Source organism: Toxotes jaculatrix, chromosome 4, assembly GCF_017976425.1.
Source record: "Toxotes jaculatrix isolate fToxJac2 chromosome 4, fToxJac2.pri, whole genome shotgun sequence".
In the NCBI taxonomy this organism is placed as follows: Eukaryota; Metazoa; Chordata; class Actinopteri; family Toxotidae; genus Toxotes; species Toxotes jaculatrix.
In genome coordinates, this window is record NC_054397.1 from 3,468,304 (window position 1) to 3,489,681 (window position 21,378).

The following is a 21,378-nucleotide window of genomic DNA, read 5'->3' on the forward strand; positions in this document are numbered from 1 at the left end:
ACAAATCTGTTATTTCTGACACGGACTTATATTTTGTGAAGTGTTTTTAAAGTCACCCTATCGTTTTCTAATTCATTATCAGGTGGTTACAGCGGATATCAGACATTTTTAGAACAACATCTAATCTTTCCAGCGCACACTCGGGCATGTTAGTTATATAACTTAGCTTTAATGACTAACTACGTCCTGGTTGAATGAACTTGTTTTACTCGTCTCCTTCAACTGTCTGTTACTTGTTTGGGGCCGAAAAGCCCAAGTGGGGGAGCGCGTGACTCCTCATGGCAAACCTGTGCCTCTTAAAAAAACAATACCCGTGCGCGTGCTCGCCATGTGGCTTTTACCACCAGTGTGCTTCGGATGAGGAGCGCTCCGTCCGAGGCGTGACAACGGAGGCGCGTTCACGTGTTCACCACCAGCCGCTGCGTTGAGAGGGAGAGAGCATCATCACAACACTGGCACACAGCTTCCTATACCCCTGCTACACCGAAGCGGACAATAGGGGATCTAGAGGTTAAATTAAAAACAACAACAGGGGAGAACAGAAGGAGGCTGTGAGCCAAGGAGCCAAGGGGGAGACGTGCATCCGTCCTTGTAGCAGTAGCGGCAGTAGAGGCAGTAGTAACGGGAGGCAGATTCGAGGATTTTCCGTGTCGGTTGCCCGGTGCTCTAAACACCCTGTAGGCTACCTTTGCACCAGCAGCAGGGAGGAGAGGAGGCTGTCCAGAGAGGAGGAGGACCATGGAGGGGATGCAGGCATACGGAGCTGGGAAAGCCGGAGGAGCCTTCGACCCCATCACCTTCTTCCAGCAACCTCAGACCATTCTCCGCATAGTGTCTTGGGTGAGTGAGCGCTCCAGTACAGTAAGAGACAGAAAAATGAAAAATAAGTTTGCTTCTTACTACGAGGCAACTGTGGCTGCACAGACCAGCCCTAATTGACAGTAACGTGTGCATACAGTATGTGACTGGGGTTTGAATGACCTTTTTATTTCTTAATCAAGGCTATAATGGGCCCAGAAAGGCTTCATATCAAAGTGAGAAACTATACATTTCCTCCAGGGACTGAGGGGTCTCCTGCTACTCAGTAACATCTGAATTTATAATATATTTTATCATATATATGTATTATATATAAATATATATTATATATATATTTATGTTATATATTTTTTTCTTTCCTCTTGTGTGTTTTTGCTGTGTCTTCATATAGTGAGCCGATGTAGGCCTACAGAGGCTCCTCATCAGAAGGGCCCTATTAATTTACTGCCTTTAGATAATGTATTATTTATCCACAAATGATTTCTAATGTGCATAGTGAGAAGACAAAGGACTTCACAACAAATAATTTCAGAATTTCTTAATAACTGCCCACCGTTCACCTCCCCGAGGGAGGTAAAAGAAATGGCAACAGTAGGCGGCCACTTTTAGGAAGCGTAGTAAACAGATGGAAACAAAAGCCTCCAAAACACCAAGTGGCCACTCCACTCCCAAGCGGTGTTTTAGCAGATTATGCTCACATCATCACCTTCAACTGGGACAAGGAATACAAAGATACAAGGATAAAAATAGGAGAGATATATACACTATAAGCCACTGATGGAAAATTGTAATGTTTTCTTTCATCATCAAGCAGAATCTCTGCCACTCCTTCCATGGCGTTCACTCAGGTGATTCAATAACTGTCAGATATATTCTTAAAAATCAGTTCAGTGATCACTATCTGCAGATTGCATTCCCTCTGTCTGATGCCACCAGTTCACTTTGTTTACACTTCTTCGCCTGGAATGTGTGAAGTTACTCTTCAAGTTAGCTGGTTTTTGTGAAGTGCACACAGAAAAACAGTAAACATCTCTGTCTCTTCGCAATCCCACTGAAAACATGGGGTCACATGAAACTTTAAACTGCTTCCCAAATCATCCATCTTATAATCAAGACTTATTACTAAGATAGGGAACAGGAAGTACATCTCAGTGTACTTCTTGGTTAATTTAGTAAAAGAAAAGAATTTTAGAATTACAGTTTACCCTTTGCTCTATGGTTACATAGCTGTTTCTATATGGATCTATTACTTTCCCTCATGACTAATTTGAAAAGTATGACTGTTACTAAATAAAACCTTACAACATGAACTGTATCAGTGAAATTAAAACCACATGAAAGAAGTGTCAAAATATGTTGTGAGTGTGTTAACCCCTCAGCTCTGTAGCTGTTGTGAGGGCAAGTCATGTGGCCATTCAATGAACCATGAAAGACATCATAGTCATGTAAGCACCAGATGTAGCTTTCTCAGTTCTGAATTTGTGTTTCATGGGTAGAGTAATTTACATACATATATTTTAGTTATATGTTATATTAATGCAGTGAAGCATTTTACAAATGCAAATACTTGGTGTATTTTCTTCATTAATGGCTTAAATGATTGTGATCACGATGAAAAGTATTGTTGTTTAATTTGTTATTGTTTGGACAAATTGACTAATCCTCAGATTGTTTCAGCACTGACGTGTCGCCTGTGGTGTTCAGCGTCAGAGGTTTGACTGCACGTCTGACCATTTTTACACATCTGACTTTAAGAAATATGCGGATGAAAATGCGAACCTGCGCACACACAGGTGTGGAGTGTCCTTATGGGCCCTAGTCAGATGCCCTGCCCCTTAGGTGTCACCAGAGCAACAACATGTCTCCATAGTAACAGCCACAGCCTGAGTTGTGATGTTTTGCGTGATAGCGCTAATACTCAGTCTGCTGTGGACTGTGGGGGAGGAAATTATTAGCACTTTAAACATTTGGTGATGGGGGACGTCAGTAGTGTGTGTCTGTGTGTGTCAGAAAGGGGGAGACAGGCAGGAATGGAGAGATAGAGAGGAAGAGAGTAGTTTCTGAATGGTGGTTGAAGGTTCTCTCTGCCCTCCCTTTTCTCTGTCTCTATCTCCCACTTCCTCTGACCTGGGACGGCTGTATGTGGAGGTGATAATGAGTGTGTGTGTGTGAGTATTCAGCCTCAGGGAGTCGGTCCAGTATGTCTGTGATGATGCATGATGGATGGAGGAAAAAACATAGTGACAGATGGAGCGCACCTTGTGTGTGATCGTTTTCTAAATGAAAAAAAAAAAAATTGAATTTACTCATTGAGTTAGACCAAACATGGTCAAACCTGATTTGCCAAGCATCGTTCTACTTTTGATCTGTATTTAAAAGAGCAGTAACTTTTGAAGCTTGTATCTTTGCTTTTTTTTTTTTTGCTTTGAGCGTAGTTTCTTAAATTCTGCTGCTGTTCAAGAATTAGGGTTATTGCCCGGGCAGCTTAAAACATCTATCAAACCATTATGCACCTAAATGTGGTGTTTAGTTCTGCTTTGTGCTTGACTCTGCTAAAGAAGCATTTTTACTTTTGGAGTTCAACATGCCCAAAGCAGCGTGTCTGTCTGTCTGCCTGCCGGCTGAATTTGCAGATCAAAGTTTAACTCTGCTCCAGTGCAAAAAAGAAAGTGATATTTGCTGCATGTGCATGATTTTCTTTGAGAGAGTAAGAAGAGCAAATATTCGCTCACTGTCTGAATGTGTCCAAAATCTGAGACAACCACCTCTGCACTACACATAGATAGTAGTAGTAATATAATAGGATTCCCCTGCAGCTCATTCTTCATCAGATGCTGCTGATTTACAGGTTCATTAACTGTGAGCTACTGAAGAAAACTCCACTGCTCTGCTATTTTCTCTTTCAGTGAAATGCTCTTACATAAGCAACGTGGGTTCACATTTTAAATTTAGCTGTGGTGATGATTAGCATTTCAGAGGTCAAGAGATTTTGTAATTGGTGAGTAACTATTTGATATTAGCAACACAAACACACAGACTGCAGTGCAGCACATTCTGTCACCTCCATGTAAAACAGAAACACACACACACACTTCAGTGTCTGTTAGTGCCTACATGTCAGAATTCAGTTCCTGAGCTACTTTAAGATGCATGCTGCATGTTTGCATTGTATACGCAGCTTTATGTGCTTGCAGTAGTCATGTTGTGAACACGTGCCGTATATGTTTGCATATTTGCGGTTAAATAAACCTGTACTTTTGCATTGAACATTTACAGTATCATCCAACTGCCTGTCAGATCGGATTGTTAATAACATTTTGGCATTTGGCTGGTCACTGTCACTGACTCAAACTTAAACTCTCCACTGATTGGTCTACATACTGTAATAGGGATAGATTGTATTGTCTTTTTGTGGTAAAACACACCCAGTTGATAGTTGTATATATGAATATTAATACAGATGATGTGATCACATGCATCCTCAGGCTTAAGTACAGTGGGAAAGTTTAGTAAAGCTGTTAAATTTTTCAGAATCCGTTGTGGGTGTTTGCTGGACTAACAGTGAGCTTACAGACACAGAGAGCAGGTCTGACTCACTAAGCCACACCCAGTACAATGGCAGGGTAGCACATTCATACAGTGGATCAAAAGGTAGAGGATCAAACAGTATGCAATGTAATTGTAAGAAATGGATTTTTCAGTCAGACAATGGGACCGGCAGACAGTTTACAATGATGAAGAGAATGATGAAACCTGGGAGCCGGAAGAGGAAAGAGTAGGACACTATGTAAAGAATTACTACACACGGGTTCAAAACCTTTGATCAGTAGTAGCAGGATATGACAAAGAATATTGTGCATATTATCAAAATGTATAGTCGTCACTGTTCACCCTGATAGATCACACAGCTCAAGCAGATTTGCACAGTTTGCAGAATGGTCGGGTGTAATGCAAATAACGTTTATAGAAAATGGGCTAAAAGTGGCAAACCCACTGGTACGGTGTTTGAAGGGTATTTCCAAACCTGTAGTCTGTGTGCTGTGTCTGAGTCAGTGCATGAGTTGGTAAACCTGTTGCGTTTCCCCTTTGGTTTGGTTTAACTTTCACAAATGCATCAAGAACAGCCATGTGAGAATATTCGCTCTGCTTATTGGTCAGACGTCTGCATGGAGGGGGTAAAATAAATATATATAAACACAATAAAGGCGACATACTTTGTTGTTAGTTCAGGTCAGACCTTGATTCATTCTCTGGCTGGCTGGTAGCATCTCTCGATTTTGCTCATCCACAAACCAGTATGCAAAATGCTCCTGGCTTGTAGGTGGAACAGATGGAGGTTGGATCATGTTCCTGCAAGAAATTAACCGCTCTAGAATTCATTTGGGAGCAGGTTGAAACTCCTTCCTCAGAAGAGTCTCAGCGCGGTCCGAGTCCAGTTCAGATGGACTAAAGAGCACAAACGTTTGAAAAGGTTTGAAAATGATATAACATGCAGTGAAACTGCTTATTTTTTCATAGATAAGGAAACATGCATAAGTAACTGAGTGAGCACTGGTCCAGATGCACTTCCACTCTCACTTGATTCTGTTATATTCGGCTTTACAAGATTGAGGAACCGTCTGTTTCCATACAGAGATACGGCCTTGTTTTCTGGACTCCTCCGATCCTGTTCTCACAAATTCAAATGGAAAGGGGTAATAAAAAAAAAAAGTATAGATGTGTGGATGAGAGAGTCGCTGTGTCATGGACTTGTGATTGTGTCTGTCTCATTGTGTACTCTCGGTACTGCAGTGACTCTCCTTGAATTGTACTTTGACGAGGTCTCCTCTCTCTACCACTGTCTCTCTCTCTCTTTCTCTCACTCACTCTCTCTCTCATTATATGAGCAGCTGCTGCCATGGTGACAGCAGCAATCAGGTATCCCCAGTCCAGGCCAACGCGCTGCAGCAGACAATAAGCCCACACACATCCTCATACACATACCCAGTATATAATATCCTCCAGCAGTGATGCTGTATTATTCAGCAGTCCGGTTAACTCACTGCTGATCATTCACTCCAGTCACTTCTCTGTCAGTTTGGTTTTGTTTGCCTCTGACAGCAGATCAGAAACAAATCGCAGAAAATCACATATTTTCTGTTTTTTTTTTTTTTTTTTTTTTTTTATAGAGGATCCGGTTTCTGCTTGTCTGTCATCTACAGCTTTGTCATCTGTCAGTGATGAATGTTACATAATGCCGTGCCGAGCTGGCTGGTTCTTCCGGTGTTGTTGCTTTGAAACGGTTATCATGTTTTTTCATTTAGCTGATGTTCATATCTGGAGTAACTTATTATGGGTGCAACAAAAGCTTGAAATCTCCATATCACAATAATGACGGGGGAAGTGTGGAGTGAGAAATCGGCGATCAGGGCTCAGGAGTTCTGAGAATTCTAATTTTATTTCTCAGGGGATCATTTCTTTTGTGCACATCTCTAATCCTCTTCATTTGCTTTATTCCATAAGGTGTTTTTAGCTGTAGTAGCCTACTATGGCTTAGCATTAGAAAAGAATAGCATAAAGAAAAGGTGTGGGGGCTGTCAGGCTGAATGGTACAAATCCAGTGTGTCAGAATCCTCCAGCCGAAGTACTTGTTGAAAGGCTGAACAATTTATGTAACTTTCCGGTGACGTCACTTAACGTAGTGACCTGGCAGGTGGGCAGGAAGGGCGGGAGTAGCTATCTTTTTAATTTTTATTTATTTTATATTCCTCACGCAACTACTTCTGTCACGTTCTGAGAGAGACCATCCGAAAGCGTGTCTGGCATATGACGCACCCATTGTCTTCCCATCGCATCTCGATGTGTGACGTTGTGGGTGTGGCTTGTGTGCGCTCATCAGAAAACACCACTGCCCCATTTCCCAGCATTTTGTCAGCACTGCAGAAAGCAGCCGCCACGTTCATCACGTTTGCTCCGTGATTGGCAGATTCCCGTTACTGTGCCTTGACTACTTCCTCTGTCCGTGTGATGAGTCGGTGTGTGCTAGGATGCCATTTGACAAATGCCAAACAACACAACTTTATGTGATGCAGCCAACTTTAACCAAATAATTGCTCAGCCTTAGCCCAAAAATGACTTCTGTGGGCTTAATCTTTACATTACATGTGTGAACTAAAAGTAGACGTTCCAGAAATCTGAATTTCAACCACTTGTTTCACAGTTTTGAGTCCCAAAATCTGACTTTGTTAAAGCAAATAATATTTTTCTTAATTAATTTTTACTTGTTGGTATAACCAGTAAATTTCTTTAAAGAATTTTGAAACCAGGAATTCAGTTGTTACCTGTGGACCATTCTCTAAACAATGGCAGGGAAATTAAAAGCAACTTAAATAAGTCTTGAAAGCTGAATGCAAATCTGAGAGTAAATCCCTTGTTAAGACTGATATTACTGAAGTTTAATCACAGTTTGGCTTTGCAGTTTTATTAAAAATGTCAATTTGCTTTATAAATTTAAAGGTGAAAATCATTTTACTCTGTAAATCAGTCACTGAGTCAACAAAGAGGTAGACCAACTCGGTTTTCCAGTATTTTTTCCATGGATGACGTTTGTTATATTGCTTGATTGTGAACGCTCTCTGATGAAGACCGTTGTCACAGAGCCCTGGACCAAACGCAGTGGGAGGCTATGGTCTGCTGTGTGTATGTGCGTGGCTATTTCTAATACAGGAGCTTGTGTGAGGTACAGTGTGAATACCAGGGTGATATGAGGTCCGGCTGAATTGTCTGGTCCTTACAATGGCTTTCAAAAGGCTTTTCAGCCAGTACAGCAGCAGTTCTAAATCATTCACAATGAGCCAGACTGGACCGATGTGATTTTGGCCTACCTAGTGGCTGACATGGCTGTTAGCCGTGCGTGTGTGTTGCATATACCCATCAACAGACAGAAGAATTTCCGATTTAAATTTAGAGAAAGACAGGAAAGGTAGATGCAAAAAAGAAAAGTAAGGCAGTTAAAGAAAAATAGTAACAGAGAGAAAGGGAGATTCTGGAGGAAGCACATGCTTTTACGCATGCATGCACAAAGTTTCATAAGCACGTACGTGCGCACGCACACGCACGCACACACACATTGTTCTGGCAGTCGGCATCCTTAATGTTCAATTTGTAACTGACCCTCTGATGGTCACAAGATCAGAAACTCACGCGGTGTTCTTCACAGTGCCTGCTTTCATCACTCCCAGAAACCTTGTGATCTGTCTACGGATCAGAGGGCCGAGGGAACACACACACACACACACACACACACACACACACACACACACACACACACACACACACACACACACATATACACCTAAAGAAGTCATGTATTGACAAAAAAAAAAAAAAAAAAGGCTGTGAAGGATATGAAATTGTTTCACATGCTCCACTTTTCATGCCTCCTAAGCAAGTGAGGAATGTTTAGGTGCAGCGGGTTCAAGTATCCACCGCATTTCGTTTGTCACACACATTTTTGTGTGTGATTTATTTATTTAGCATTTTTTGTTTGTTAAGCATGTTACGTGTAACAATGGCTCTCACCACACCTGGCAATATGGACATGCTCCTGCTACAGCCATCACAAACCCGGACACAAACCCAGCTGGATTTCTGCCGGCAGCCGGAGAAAAGGCTCAGTAATTCAATCTGCCCCCTGCCATGTGACGGCAAATATAATTGTGACCCTGAAGACGACGTGTGTTCTCAAACCCAATGAACTAGGTCATGCCAAAACCAATCCCTATTTCAAGCAAGGGCATTTGTGTGTTTGGTGTTTGCGTGACGAGCAAATCGAGAAAAAGAGAGAGTGTAGAAATTAGAGGCTTGTACTGTAGAGAAAGAGAGTCCCTGGTGGTGAGTTTATTTCCCAGTGGAGTTTAGCAGGGGAGCATCAGAAAACCAAACTATGTCACACCACTAAAAACTAGTGGCCCTGCAGGTCCTGCTGTCCTTGTTACAGAAACTAACAAACTCCCTTCTGCATCTAACTATAAGTGAAGGAATCTCTGCCTGTCTAACTGTCTGTCTGTCCTTCGATTTTCTCGACAACCACTCATCCGATCGACTTCAGACCTCTCGTGTGGATTGTTGAGGATCCCAGGAAGCGCCGTGTCGACTGCGAACGTTTTTGGATGAGCGGTTCTCGAGAAACATCAAACGACAGTTGGATAGGGCTGGGAGACGCAGCCACATAACCAACGTCATCGATTGCGACAGCAGTGCGTCACAAAGGTGGAACTACACTACGGTGGCAGTGCAGCACTCTTTACAATTTATAGTTCGCATATTCCAGGGCTCTGAGAAATGTGGAACTCAACCGCGAAGGCGCTTTCTACGCTGTCACCCCGACACTGTCGGAGCGGATCGGAGCAGTAGCAAGCTCCTGTAGAAACAAATGACACAGAGTCACCAACACTGAATGTTTATTAGTGGTAGAGATCCACGCTTTTATTGTGTAATACTGGCTTTGCTGTGCTTTTCACTTGCAAACCAAGTCGTTTGAGCGTAAATTAAGCCAACACAACTATGCCATCTCAGACATATAATTTTTAGCCTGCAGTTTCTTGTCAGTTAGTCTAATTGTCTACTTATTGACATATTTTGATGCAGACATAAATGCAGTAAACTAATATTGGCTGATTTATTATTCTAGCTCTAATTAGCATCGCAATAACTAAAGAGCCAAACACAGGATGCTCTTTAGAATGATACTTATGGATTTATAGGAACTGAAGCATTAGTCTCAGCCTTCAGAATATCAGTTAATTTTGTCTAGCTGCCAAAATACAAAAATAGACACATTAAAAAAACAGCAATAGTTCCTGTTGAAATCATACATGATTATGTAATGCGTCACAGTAACATAGTGATAGCCTAATAGTTACTCATCCCTAAGTGCTTAGCATTAGCATTCATTAGCATAAGCATTTTTCTTTCCATGCATCAGAGCCAGCAGAGATTCTCTGGCATGGATACAGAAAAACACTTCAGATTTCTGTTCATTCGGTTTGGGCAACGTTTCTGTCAAATCAAATCCAAACCAGTAAATTGACTGGAAGCGATTTACTGCTGTTAAATGAGTCAGTTGAATCAAGTTAGTTAAAAGACTTGTTGTGCTCGTGACAAAGAAATCAATAAAATTATACAGGACATAAAATTATTCGCTATTTGCCTTAATGCACGAAACAAAATCATGGACGATGGCCAGTGAACATGTGTTTGGGTGGGTCAGTGTGATTGTGTTAGCTATATTCTTATTTGTACAGACAGAGGGACTGTGTGATGAGACTGTATTTTAAACATTCAGGACAACTGTGAGTTCATTGCTCAGTTTGGAACTGCCTCTAAGAAGTCCATCAGAAAGCAGAGAAACTGTTTAAATTTAGATATTGTGAAAATTCAAACTGTTTCTCACTAAAACAATCTTTATAAACCCCAATAAAAATCTTTTAATATACATACATACACAATCCCCTCAAATCCAGAGCGTCTGTGTCTGTGGTAGGTGAGGAAATATTAAGAAAAAGCAGGAAAGTAGAAAACAGAACTATTTTCTACGGAAGAAAGAAAAGAACTAAAGAAGCAACATAAGCCCACAGGCCACTTTTCTTCTTAGTATATGTGGGTTGTTGTTTTTTTTTTTTTTGTAGGTTTATAACATGACTATTCTGAGCAGACAGAGCGTTCTGACTTACCACCAACATCATGTGATTTACTGCGCACGCATGTGTTCGTTCATGTGTGCGTGTGACTTTGTGTTTTCTGGCCTGAATCTTAAAGTAAGCCAGGCATGTGAACCAGTGGACAAACTGTGCGCTTGTTTGAACTGTGTATGTGTGTGTGTGTGTGTGTGTGTGTGTGTGTGTGTGTGTGTGTGTGTGTGTGTGTGTGTGTGTGTGTGTGTGTGTGTGTGTGTCAGAGCACGCTCATTTTTCTCAAGAATACTCGAGGGCAGAGGCAAGGCCAGTAACGAGGGGAGATGGGAGAAGACGAGGGGGAGGGAGGGAGGGAGAGAGGGAGCGATGATGCAGCCGGTCTAAAAATAGCACCGCCTCCATACCCCTTCTGCCCCCAACGCTTTCTTCCGCTCATCCCCTCTGCAATCCCTCCATCTCTTCATCATCTTCCCCCCTTATTGAAGCAGGGCGCAGGTAGATGAAGGAAGGGATTGAGGTGTTTACTGTCCTCCTCCACACATCCGTCGTTCCATGGAGAGGGGAGCGCATGGGGCTTGAGACGGGGCCAGAGAGGAGAGAGGAAGAAAGGGAACGGAGGGAGGGCGAAGGAAGCAGAAAGGCTGTGCAGGCCTGCTAACGTACGGTTTCAGTTTGTCATGCATGCTCTCTGCTTTCTTTAAGAGAGAAAACTCATATCAGAAGTCACTCAGACATACAGTCAGCTGATGCCTTTTGGAAAGATTTTTCACCCATGAAGGATTAAAAGACTGAATTAGAACAGTATTGAATACTGTATGTTTAAATGGAAAGTTTCTGTTTACATCTCTGTCACTTGAAGTCTTTTGCCAATGAACAGAAAAAAAGTTCTGTTAAAAGGAGGAAGTGAACTTTAAGCTGAGATTTCTTTGTTCTCATATACAAAGTCTTAGAGAAAGGATTACAGTCACACATACTGGTATTAACTGGGCCAGAACTGGGATAAAACAGGGCATGGACAATGGGGAATTCCTTCAAAGAGTAACCCATTAACACAGCAAGGTGACTCGATGTTTAACTATTTCTCCCCTCACACAGTCAAATGGACTGAATCTCAAAATCTTAGCCTGGAAATAAAGTCTGTGTCAAGTACTTTAAACACAGTTATATTCCGCTCCAGCTGGCACTTCAGATGTTGAGCTCTGAGTGTCAGCAGCGAAAACGTGCTTTCCCAAGCGTGGAGCAGACAGTGGAAAGAAAGTGAGGGGCCTGAGAGCAGATAGACAAGGAAAGAAGAGTGAAAGAGAAAAACTGTGCTGTGATCCCCATCCTGACTGACATCTCTGTCTCCACCCAGCCTGGTTACTGGCCTTCATGGACAGGGCTGTCAGTGGAAGTACAGTCTATTGTGTTTGTGTTCTCCCTTTGTATCGTTGTCATTTATCACACAAATACAGACACGACAGCTGGGTAAACTGTCCACCAACCCAAGGTTCACTTCTAGCTCTCTGTCTCTCTTCTGTGTCTCACACACACACATATATTCAGAATCCATCACTCACCACAGACTACAGACATAAACACACTCAGCCTCGGCCTCATCCAGACAGAACTAGCTCCCCAGAGGTTTGGCCTGAGGGATTGTCAGTCGGATGGAGTTGTCTGATCCGCTGTTATCAATTGAAGTACAAAGTAGACTGCTACACCACACTGCAGGGTGGAATACTAACACTGTGGGTGTTTGCATGTGTGTGTGTGGTCTCATATTTATGACCTCGGAAAGGGTGGAGAAGAGAAGGGAGGAGAGGAGAGAGGGATTAGATGGTATCTTAGTAACCTGCTCCTGTTATTGACTCCATTTTGTAGCGCTTTGTGTCTCCACTCCTGCAGGCACAGGCAGACAGGAGGGGAGACAGTAAAAGGACAGAGGAGAGAGGAAGAAAGGAGAGGGATGCGGAGGAGTGTAAAGGAGCGAGGGATCACATGCTATCATAGCAACCTCCTCCTTTCATTGACTCCATTTTGTCACTGTTGTCTTCCCTCCTCCACCTTAGACACTCCACTGCTGTGAAGACAAAATCTGCCCAGCAGTGCATTTCAACTCACTATCAAGCATTTTTTTAATTAAAGACTTAGTATAAAAAGGATTTGATATGGCCAAGAGTCACAAGAGGACAGTGTAATCCACCAGTTTAATTACCACCAAATCCACATTCCCAAGGTTTTTGTGTCAAAAATAATACAGAAGACTTGAACATGTCTTTGAAATACGTCATTTTCAGTGCAAAGGTGACGTGGAACAAAATGTCTCAAGTTACTTATCAGTCACCAGTGTGTGGTCCTCTGCCACTCCAAGGTCCACAGTATGAAAAACACAAAATGAGATGGAAGCCTATTTTAGCAAAACCTTTAACAGACAGATTATTTTTCCAAATTGGAAATAGCCTGGATGTCTTTATTCACATGAGATCTTCACTAAACATCATAATGTGTATTATTCATATCATTGTGTGCTCAGTAGCTGCCATATTAAACTGCAGAATAGCAGAGAAAGGTTTAATTTGTCCATATTTGCAGAGAAAACCCTGAGGCACATTGGGCAAAATTGTTTTGAAAAAGACATGAGGGATTATTCATGAAACTCCCCCTGCAGGGTTGTCGTGACATTATGGGCTGAGAGTGTCATGCTGAAGTGTTTTCTTATTCATAAATTACAGAGTCAGTCTAAATATACCATCTGACTACAGCAGGTGGTGTTCTTGTGGGCTGTAAAGAGCTTTTATGAACAGGAACAGTTCACACAATGGGATCATGGCATGCACAGTGCAAACACAGTCTTTGTAAAGACATACAGTAACACCAACACTGGCTTAATATATGAAAAAAAAAATCAAAGCAGTAAAATTTCAAAAACTGTAGTGAAGCCAATTAACAGAATGAATTCTCAAAACTTATGTGTAACTATTTTGGACTTAAGACATTACATAAGTTTTAATGACCTTTTTCATCAGTTAAGACAGAAAATCAATCAGCAGCTGCTTTGATATTTGCCAGTTTTGATAGTTGGTCATTTATCCAAATGCCTTGACAGGACCATGAGCTACAGAGCGCTGCCTCACTTCTTCCCTCACGGTCCCATCCATTCTTTTCTTCCTCTCTGCAGCTCTTCTCCATTGTGATCTTTGGCTGCATCGCCAATGAGGGCTATATCAACAGTCCCAGAGAAGTGGAGGAGTACTGCATCTTCAACCGCAACCAGAACGCCTGTAATTATGGCGTCTTTATGGGCTCCATGGCCTTCCTCTGCTGCATGGCCTTCCTGGCTCTGGATGTGTACTTCCCCCAGATCACCAGCGTCAAAGACCGCAAGAAAGCTGTGCTGACTGATATTGGGGTGTCAGGTAAACACATTATGCAGACATATTTTAACTTCATCATTAGCCACAATAAAGAAGGAGCCATTAGATGTTTTGGATTCAGATAAAAAAATCCATCAAATTATCTTTAAGTGAAATGTTTTTTAACCTATATTTAACATCTGAGATAAATCTAAACTTTTTGAGCATGTAAGCCAAGAATGTTTTTCTCTTTACAGAAGGGTGAAGCTTTTTAAAGCTTTTAAGAGGAAATGTTGACTACACAGCATGAACGGAGAGGTGGATGGATGGATGAATAGGGGTGTAGAGGCACTGTGTGCAGGGTAATGGATGCACATGAACTTGGGATAAATTATTTCAAGTTCTATGACCCTTTCAAAACACATTCACAAAGTGCTGAACAGTCTGGGAAGCAATAACACTTAAAAGATCATAAAATAAATGAATACAAGGCAGTCAGAGATCACGTGTCCCACCAAAGCAGTTCTCCAGCCCGCTGTAACGCTGAAAGACATTACTGCTGTGAAATAAAATTTACAGACTGCAGGAACATATCCAGAATATTAGCACGCCAACCATATCCAATCAGTCTTTCAATATCCTAAGGATTTCACTTTTTATGGAAATGAGTTTAAAAGACATGTCCAATTTTTGCAGCTTATCTATAAAGAGAAGGCTGCGGGACTCACAGTAACACAACACACAGCAGTCCCTAATTTACTAATTAATGAGCCACACGATAGTTAGTGCTGGCATGAGGTAGAGCATTGGGGTAGAGATTCAATAGATTATCTTGGTCAGATAAAGCCAGATGAGACCAATTTAAACCTTAATAAACTTTCACTGCTCAGGCTTGAATGAAGTTATACAGAGCAGTTCTGTAGTTCTATACAGCTCTGCAGAGTCCTGATGAATGACATTCATTCATCTGGGATTCGATATAGATGAATTAAAACGTTATTGCATAAGAATAATTCATTTCAAACATGGCATTGACTTTTTAGTGTCTTTAGTAAGCCAGTTATGATTGGACAAGGCCGTTTTCCAGGCATTAAACGTTGAAGTACATGACTAAACACATTTCATATGATAAACCACGATTTAGAAGTTATATGACAGCAGCTGCAGGTAAAAGAGGCTTCCCTGGTACCGACACACTCTGAGCTTCTGTGGGAGGTGCTAACAGAGCTGATCAAAAAACTGCCTGCCGTATCAATCACAAAGATGGAGAGGTGAGTCGAGAGAGGCAGAATCAGCTGCATCCAGTGGAATATAAAGTACTGGCCTTACTCATTTTATAAATCACATACGACTGCGATATCACACATAGACTGCAGTATAAATACCACAATTAGAAGTGAGTTTCTGTATACTGTGCTATATACTGCATTGCATCCATGAGTTATAATTTGTTACATGTAGAACAAGATGAAGCCAAAATGCTATCGACTTCAAAAAGCGGAAGTAAAATGGAAGGGCACAAACATTGACTTTACACACACACGACTGTGGCAAGCTACAGTTGGAATCAGGCAGGAATAACTCTTCAAATTACTCTAGTAAATGCCAAGATATGCTTGGAACAAACTAGTTAATACAAAGTGTCATGCAGTGGACCACGCTCCAAACACACAGTGACCCTCGGGCTGATGGGTACTGCTGCTGTTGTCATATTAGGTTTTTAACCATCATTCTGCAGTACATGCTCTCCCACACTCATATAGTTCTATGCTTTCACACTAGTAATAAAATTTTTATGCTGCTAGAAAACAGCATTTTGGAGGGGGGGGGGGGGGGTCATGGTTTGCTTATACTATTCCTGTGCAGTTTTTTTTTTCCAGCTGATCAAAAGCCCTAAAATACCCTATCCTCAGAGAAAATGTGAGCACTCTTTTCAATCCAGAAAAAAAAATGACATACATAGTTAGGTTATCATCACAACAAAAGGAGAGGAGATGTGAGGGGGATAATAAGGAGAGGAGTACTCTTCTGGTGCTAACAAGGTGTCTCTGACAGCAACTTCCTCTCCCTCTCTACTGCACTGCTACAGCAGTGAGCTCAGACGCGATGACAAGATAGTCAAGTGTCGAGTCAGTTAATGAGGCCGTTCCTGTCATAGACAAGTTTCTCCTTCCCTGTTTTCGTCACTCATACACCTTCGCTCTGTCTCCAACCATGTCAGCGTTCTGAGATGCTTTGTGCCTCACTGAAGCAAGGGAACAGCTGGTACATGTGTCTTGATCGGACCTGGATGTTTCTGAATAAGCTTCATCTGTTTCCTTCTTCACCACCACTCGTTCAGCTGCAGTGGGTGTGCAGTAGGATAGTGTTTAAATCTCCTAATAACTCTGGTTCCCACCACTGGCCATCAGGATAGGACTTTTAGGGGTAATTCCTGCTGCTGTTTTCAGTCAATTGTCTCCAGAGTTTTCTTCATTGTTATGCTGGTGATAATTAATTTACTTTCCACCTTATACACACTTATATCAGTGTCAAGTCAGGGTGTTATTTTTTTTCCTACAGCCCCAAAATCAAAATTGTCTCAGAGGGCTTTACAATTAAAACATCACATGACGCTCTCTGTCCTTTGACCCTTGATTCAGATGAGGGGAAAATCTATTGGCTGATTGAAACTGAGCATATTTCCCAGACCCCTTCCTTTAACAGTTTCATCCCTAAAATGAGATTTTCTTTAAACCAGTGATGGATTGAACAGAATTACTAATACTTTCATTGCTTCTATGTGAGCCTATTTATCTCCTAAAGAAAGTCATGAGAAAATACTGTACTTCGGGTGGCGTCTTGTTACGTGTCTATCTTTATTTCCACACTGTGTTTTCTCTCTCTCTCTCCAGCATTCTGGTCCTTCATGTGGTTTGTGGGTTTCTGCTTCTTGGCCAACCAGTGGCAGGTGACCAAGCATGAGGACAACCCGCTGAGGGAGGGAGGTGACGCTGCCCGGGCAGCCATCACCTTTTCCTTCTTCTCCATCTTTACCTGGGTAAGGCCCCGTACACCTCATCAGTCTTACAGTGTATTTAAAGTGTGGCACAGTGCTGTGGGTGACCTAAGAAGGAACTGAACACCTAAAAATTTGTGATTCGCTTTTTTCTCCCTCCTTTGCTTGCCAGTATAGCCACTGGGCTATATAAAGGTGTATGCCCTGACTCCTGACTTTTTTTGTTAGTGTGTGGATGCATGTGACCATTTTAATTTGTGTTTGTGTACATGTGAACTCATAAGCGTGTGGATGTTGTTCCAACAGGGCGCCCAGGCTCTCTTCTCTATGGAGAAGTTAAAGAATGTGTCATTTGAAGAGGAATACACCAAGCTGTTCCCCCCTCAGCCTGATCAGCCTTTTGTCTGACTCTGCTCTGTCTACCTCACCATGCTTCCTTAACCCTCTACAGCTGGTTCTACACACTCCCTGTCTGTGGTTGTACTTGTTTAATGGCACATAATAACATCAAATGCTGCTGAAAGTGAGTGTATTTGTAATCCAGCAGCAAGAAGAAAAGTTGTACCATCAGTGTCGCCAGTAATATGTTGCTCAATGTTTTTTGCCTAAAATAGTTTAATTAAATTCATTAAAATTAATTTCCCTGACTCAAGCACATTATAATGATAATGTATGTGCAGGTGGGTTGACTCTATGGTTGATCAATACCAGTGACTCAACAGTTACATGGCCTAATGCTGAGATTCGCCTGAAACACCCACTTAAATCCCTGTAATCCTCCAAAAACTAATATTAGTCAGAAAATGAAGAAAATATTTGAATGTTTGAATATTTGGTTCTTAAACTCTAGGTTTGGTCACGGAAAGTTGTGTGTTCTCCTTCTGCCACATGGTTTTCTGTTTGGTTTTCTGTTTTTGCCCAGTGTTTACTTCATATTCAAAGCAGGCAGCTGCAGCTTCACCACCAAACCCTTACCAAGCCCTTAAACAAATGTCGTCTCAGTTTACAGGACAGGCTCCCGCTTCATTGTTCATCATTAACATGAACGTTTACACAATGATGGGTGCGCTGTCTTTTTGCTGAAGGGGTCATAGTTATCGAGGGGAGAGGTTTTTTTCTTGGTAATAATTTTGTTTAAATACCTTGTTATTTCTCGGATCTTTGTAATGAATATTTATACATTTGTCAGAGTACATTTCATATCTTAAAACACTGTTGTAAAGGTTTTGTATTCCTTTTGATTTTTGATGAAGCTGTATTCAAAGCCTTATCTGTAACTCCATGACTCCACACCTTAAAGGAAGATTTGGACATTTTGGGAAATATGTTTATTGATATTTGGGCAGAAACTTGGATAAAAAAAATCAATACCACAACCAGATCTCCTAAAGCAGAAAAAAAACGATTTCCTAAAATGTTCAGCTATCAATGCACGTCCTTTCTTTGATAGCCTTTTAAGACTGACTCCACAGTTTGGGTAGGGAGTTCTCAAAACAGTTTAGCTGAAGTATTACACTGGTTTATTGCATATTCAGGGGATTTTTATGCCTTCAAACTGTGCATGCTATTGAGCCATAAATAAGTTTTATTGCTAAAGTACTATTCTAAAATGTTCCACATCCATACTAACAAAAAATCTGAAATATTCAGGATTCAGTCTGTGAGACGTGTTATCATGTGATGGACAAAAGACAGAGCGGTGATTCAGACTGAAAGAGTCAAAACTGTTCAAGCAGCGTCTGCAAAATCTGGTCAGCTGAGATGCAACAGAAAATAAAACATCCTCATGAAACTTCCCAGAACGCTGAGTTTAAATCAGCTCAGCTCTCTGTGTGAGCGTCTTTGTTTGCTCTGTGTACTCATGAAACATGGCTTCTGTACCTTGTTGTCTTGAAACATCTCTAATTAATGGCTAAAGTGAGGTTTGTGGTGTTGTACAGGGCAGAGCCTCAGCTGTTTAATAATGCACACAGACTCAGTTTATATGCACACTTAAATTCCAGTGTGGACTGGACTGGTGTTAACTTGTTGTTCCTCACTACTGAGCTGAACCATAGATAAACAGCTTGTTTTGCACTGCTGCCCGAAGAACTAACCTGCTCTGACTGACTAAATGACTCACTCTCACTATCTAATATGCTTCACAAGCTTTCTAGCCAACTAACCAGTTTCCTTCTCTTTCTTTGTTCCCTCTCTTCTCCCAAACCCTCTGCTTTAACTCCACTGCGTCTCTGCTTCTACATTTATCTCCACACCTTTCAATCACCATCTATGCTCCTTTTTTGCCATCTCGTCCTTCTCCGTCTCTGATCATCTATCCAAGGCGGGCCAGTCCTTCCTGGCCTTCCAGAGGTACAAGCTGGGGGCCGACTCAGCCCTTTTCTCCCAGGAATACACAGACCCCAGCCAGGATGCAGCTGGAGCCCCCTACACCTCCTTCGGTGGGGATGACCTGGAGAGCCCAGGAGGAGGAGGGGGCCAGGCCAACAGCGACGGTGCCTTTGACGGCACCGGAGGCTACCAGCGTCAGGACTACTGAGATGTTGGGGTGCAGATACGTAGTGGGGAGGATCTGGAGGATGTTGCCTAAAGTGTCTAATTTAGAGCAGTTTGTATTGTTTCTATGGGCCAATATAGAACTGATGCAATACTGGTTAACTTTACCCAGGACCAGTGGGTTGTTTTGCCCCGGTGTTAGACACAAGTTCAGGTTTTACCCTCAAACTGTTACAAATGTATTGTTAGGTATACAAAACATCCAGATGTACATATGATGTTTTAAACTGCAAAAGATGCACACATTATTGGCCATCAGTAACAAATGGTGACATGTAAGTTTAAAAAAAACAGTGTTACCATATTATAGCCCAACCATAATATACGAGAATAACAGTAACACTGGGTCAAAACAATGCAGTATTGTGCCAGTTTGGACCCACTGATATTTTTTTGCGTATGCAAGGACTTATGCATTTAGCCGATGCTCTTTAACCGGTGTGACCTTCAGTGATCAGAGGCAAGACAGTGCATTTCATACCTATGCCATTTCTGTTATCAAACATGTTTCTGTAGGACAAACAATAGAATTTGTCTCTAGGTTGGAAATCTTGGGCAACTTTCCAGATGTTGGGGAGGGACAGGTAAACGCAAGGGGTGGGACACAAGGTTGATCACGTGTGAGTCTGCAGGTAGAACAACAGCAAAGTGTTCAGGACATTCATGAGAAATGAGTTGTGGGATGGGGAAAGGCACTGGGGTCAAATGGAGGTCTTAAGCACGGTTGAGGGCTTTAGAAACAAGTGGGAGGTCACGTGTTTGCAGAAACGGTCACACTGTAGCAGATCAATGCTTGTGACCACATTGCCTTCATCTTCTGAGGTCTGCTGTCAGTCAGCAAAATGACTGCGATCAGTGTTAATTGAGACACCCTCAAATAAACACACATGCAAACACAGGTCCACAGCAAATTGATTTTTGAACAGACACAAGGCAAGTTTCCGCTGACGAAACTCCTTAGAGGTGCATTACAGGATATCAGCAGGGTGGCATAACCGGCAACGAATCCCCTCAACTGTGAAATGGGAGTGTGTCTTTGTGTTTGTTTGTTTTTGTTTTTAATTGGCGTACGGATGTTTGTGTTTTCTCGTTTCCCTGAAGAACCTGCTTTTTGTTTCCTCAATTGTTGCCTTAGTGCTGACTGCCAAGCAAAATCCAACGAACACAGGGCGACATACAGTATATACCTAACATGCACAGGATCACAGATATCTTTTGGCATCTTAAGGGTTTAAGTAAAGCTAATTGAATTTTGCTCAATTGAATCTTGTTTTTGTCCTCAAGCACATAAAAAACAAAAAAAAACCCTGGATAAAACCAAGTATTTGACATCATTACAAAGCATTCCAAATGACACAAAATCAGCTGGCCTACAGACAAATTACTACACTGAAGAACTGCAGGTTATTTATTTATTTTTAGTGTTTTCCACCTTATTTCAGTAAATCTGCAGATGAGGCAACTATGAACATCCTGAGCATTTCTGAACATGCATTGCTTCATTTTCTTAAAGAATAAAGTATATCTATCTCTGTATAAATATATGTAAATCTATAATTCAGTATATTATAGTGTTTAACAAAAGATTATGCTTTATTTTAGGGCATTATGCTAGTTCTGTATAAAAGAGGAAAAGACTAAAGAAAGAAAATCTATGGTCTGTTGAGTGTTATTGTGATAAGATATATGGTGAGGTCATCCAAGCCTCATCCTTTATGTTGCTTTGTTTGGAGATGTTTTTATTTTGGGATAATAATACTAACTATAAAAAAATACAGCAACAAAAAATGTGACCAAATTATCAAAGTATATATGCACATATATACTTTATACTGTACAACAGTGTAGACTTAGACATGTGTGATGTTCCTCTGTGAAATCTGTTAAAAAGCAAGGTAAAATTTAAGAAAAAGATTGTGTACAAATATATGTTTTTGATGTGTTCGATTTTAACCAATAAAAATAAAGAAAATACTGATAAAGATATGATTGACTG

The 21,378-nt window shown here is 41.4% G+C and overlaps 1 protein-coding gene across 3 annotated transcripts; it reads left to right on the forward strand.

Annotated features, from left to right (window-relative positions):
- Window positions 1-456: 456 nt before the first annotated feature.
- Window positions 457-20,724, forward strand: LOC121180506 (synaptogyrin-1-like). Of its 3 annotated transcripts, none has more exons than XM_041035978.1 (4): window positions 457-840; window positions 13,654-13,891; window positions 16,723-16,868; window positions 19,150-20,724. In XM_041035978.1, exons 1-4 carry the CDS (start codon window positions 739-741, stop codon window positions 19,363-19,365), a joined length of 702 nt encoding a protein of 233 aa, XP_040891912.1. In that variant the 5' UTR covers window positions 457-738; the 3' UTR covers window positions 19,366-20,724. The 3 variants fall into 3 exon arrangements, with proteins under 3 accessions (XP_040891912.1, XP_040891913.1, XP_040891914.1); XM_041035979.1 differs by having other exon boundaries at window positions 17,133-19,290; XM_041035980.1 differs by having other exon boundaries at window positions 17,142-19,290.
- Window positions 20,725-21,378: the final 654 nt, after the last annotated feature.

What these genes read in the sequence shown, in the direction of transcription:
- LOC121180506 (XM_041035978.1), top strand. Translation starts at nt 739, where the DNA reads ATGGAGGGGATGCAGGCATACGGAGCTGGGAAAGCCGGAGGAGCCTTC. An exon ending in GACTGATATTGGGGTGTCAG is followed by an intron (nt 13,892 to 16,722) that starts GTAAACACATTA and finishes CTCTCTCTCCAG; the next exon opens with CATTCTGGTCCTTCATGTGG. An exon ending in TCTTCTCCATCTTTACCTGG is followed by an intron (nt 16,869 to 19,149) that starts GTAAGGCCCCGT and finishes CATCTATCCAAG; the next exon opens with GCGGGCCAGTCCTTCCTGGC.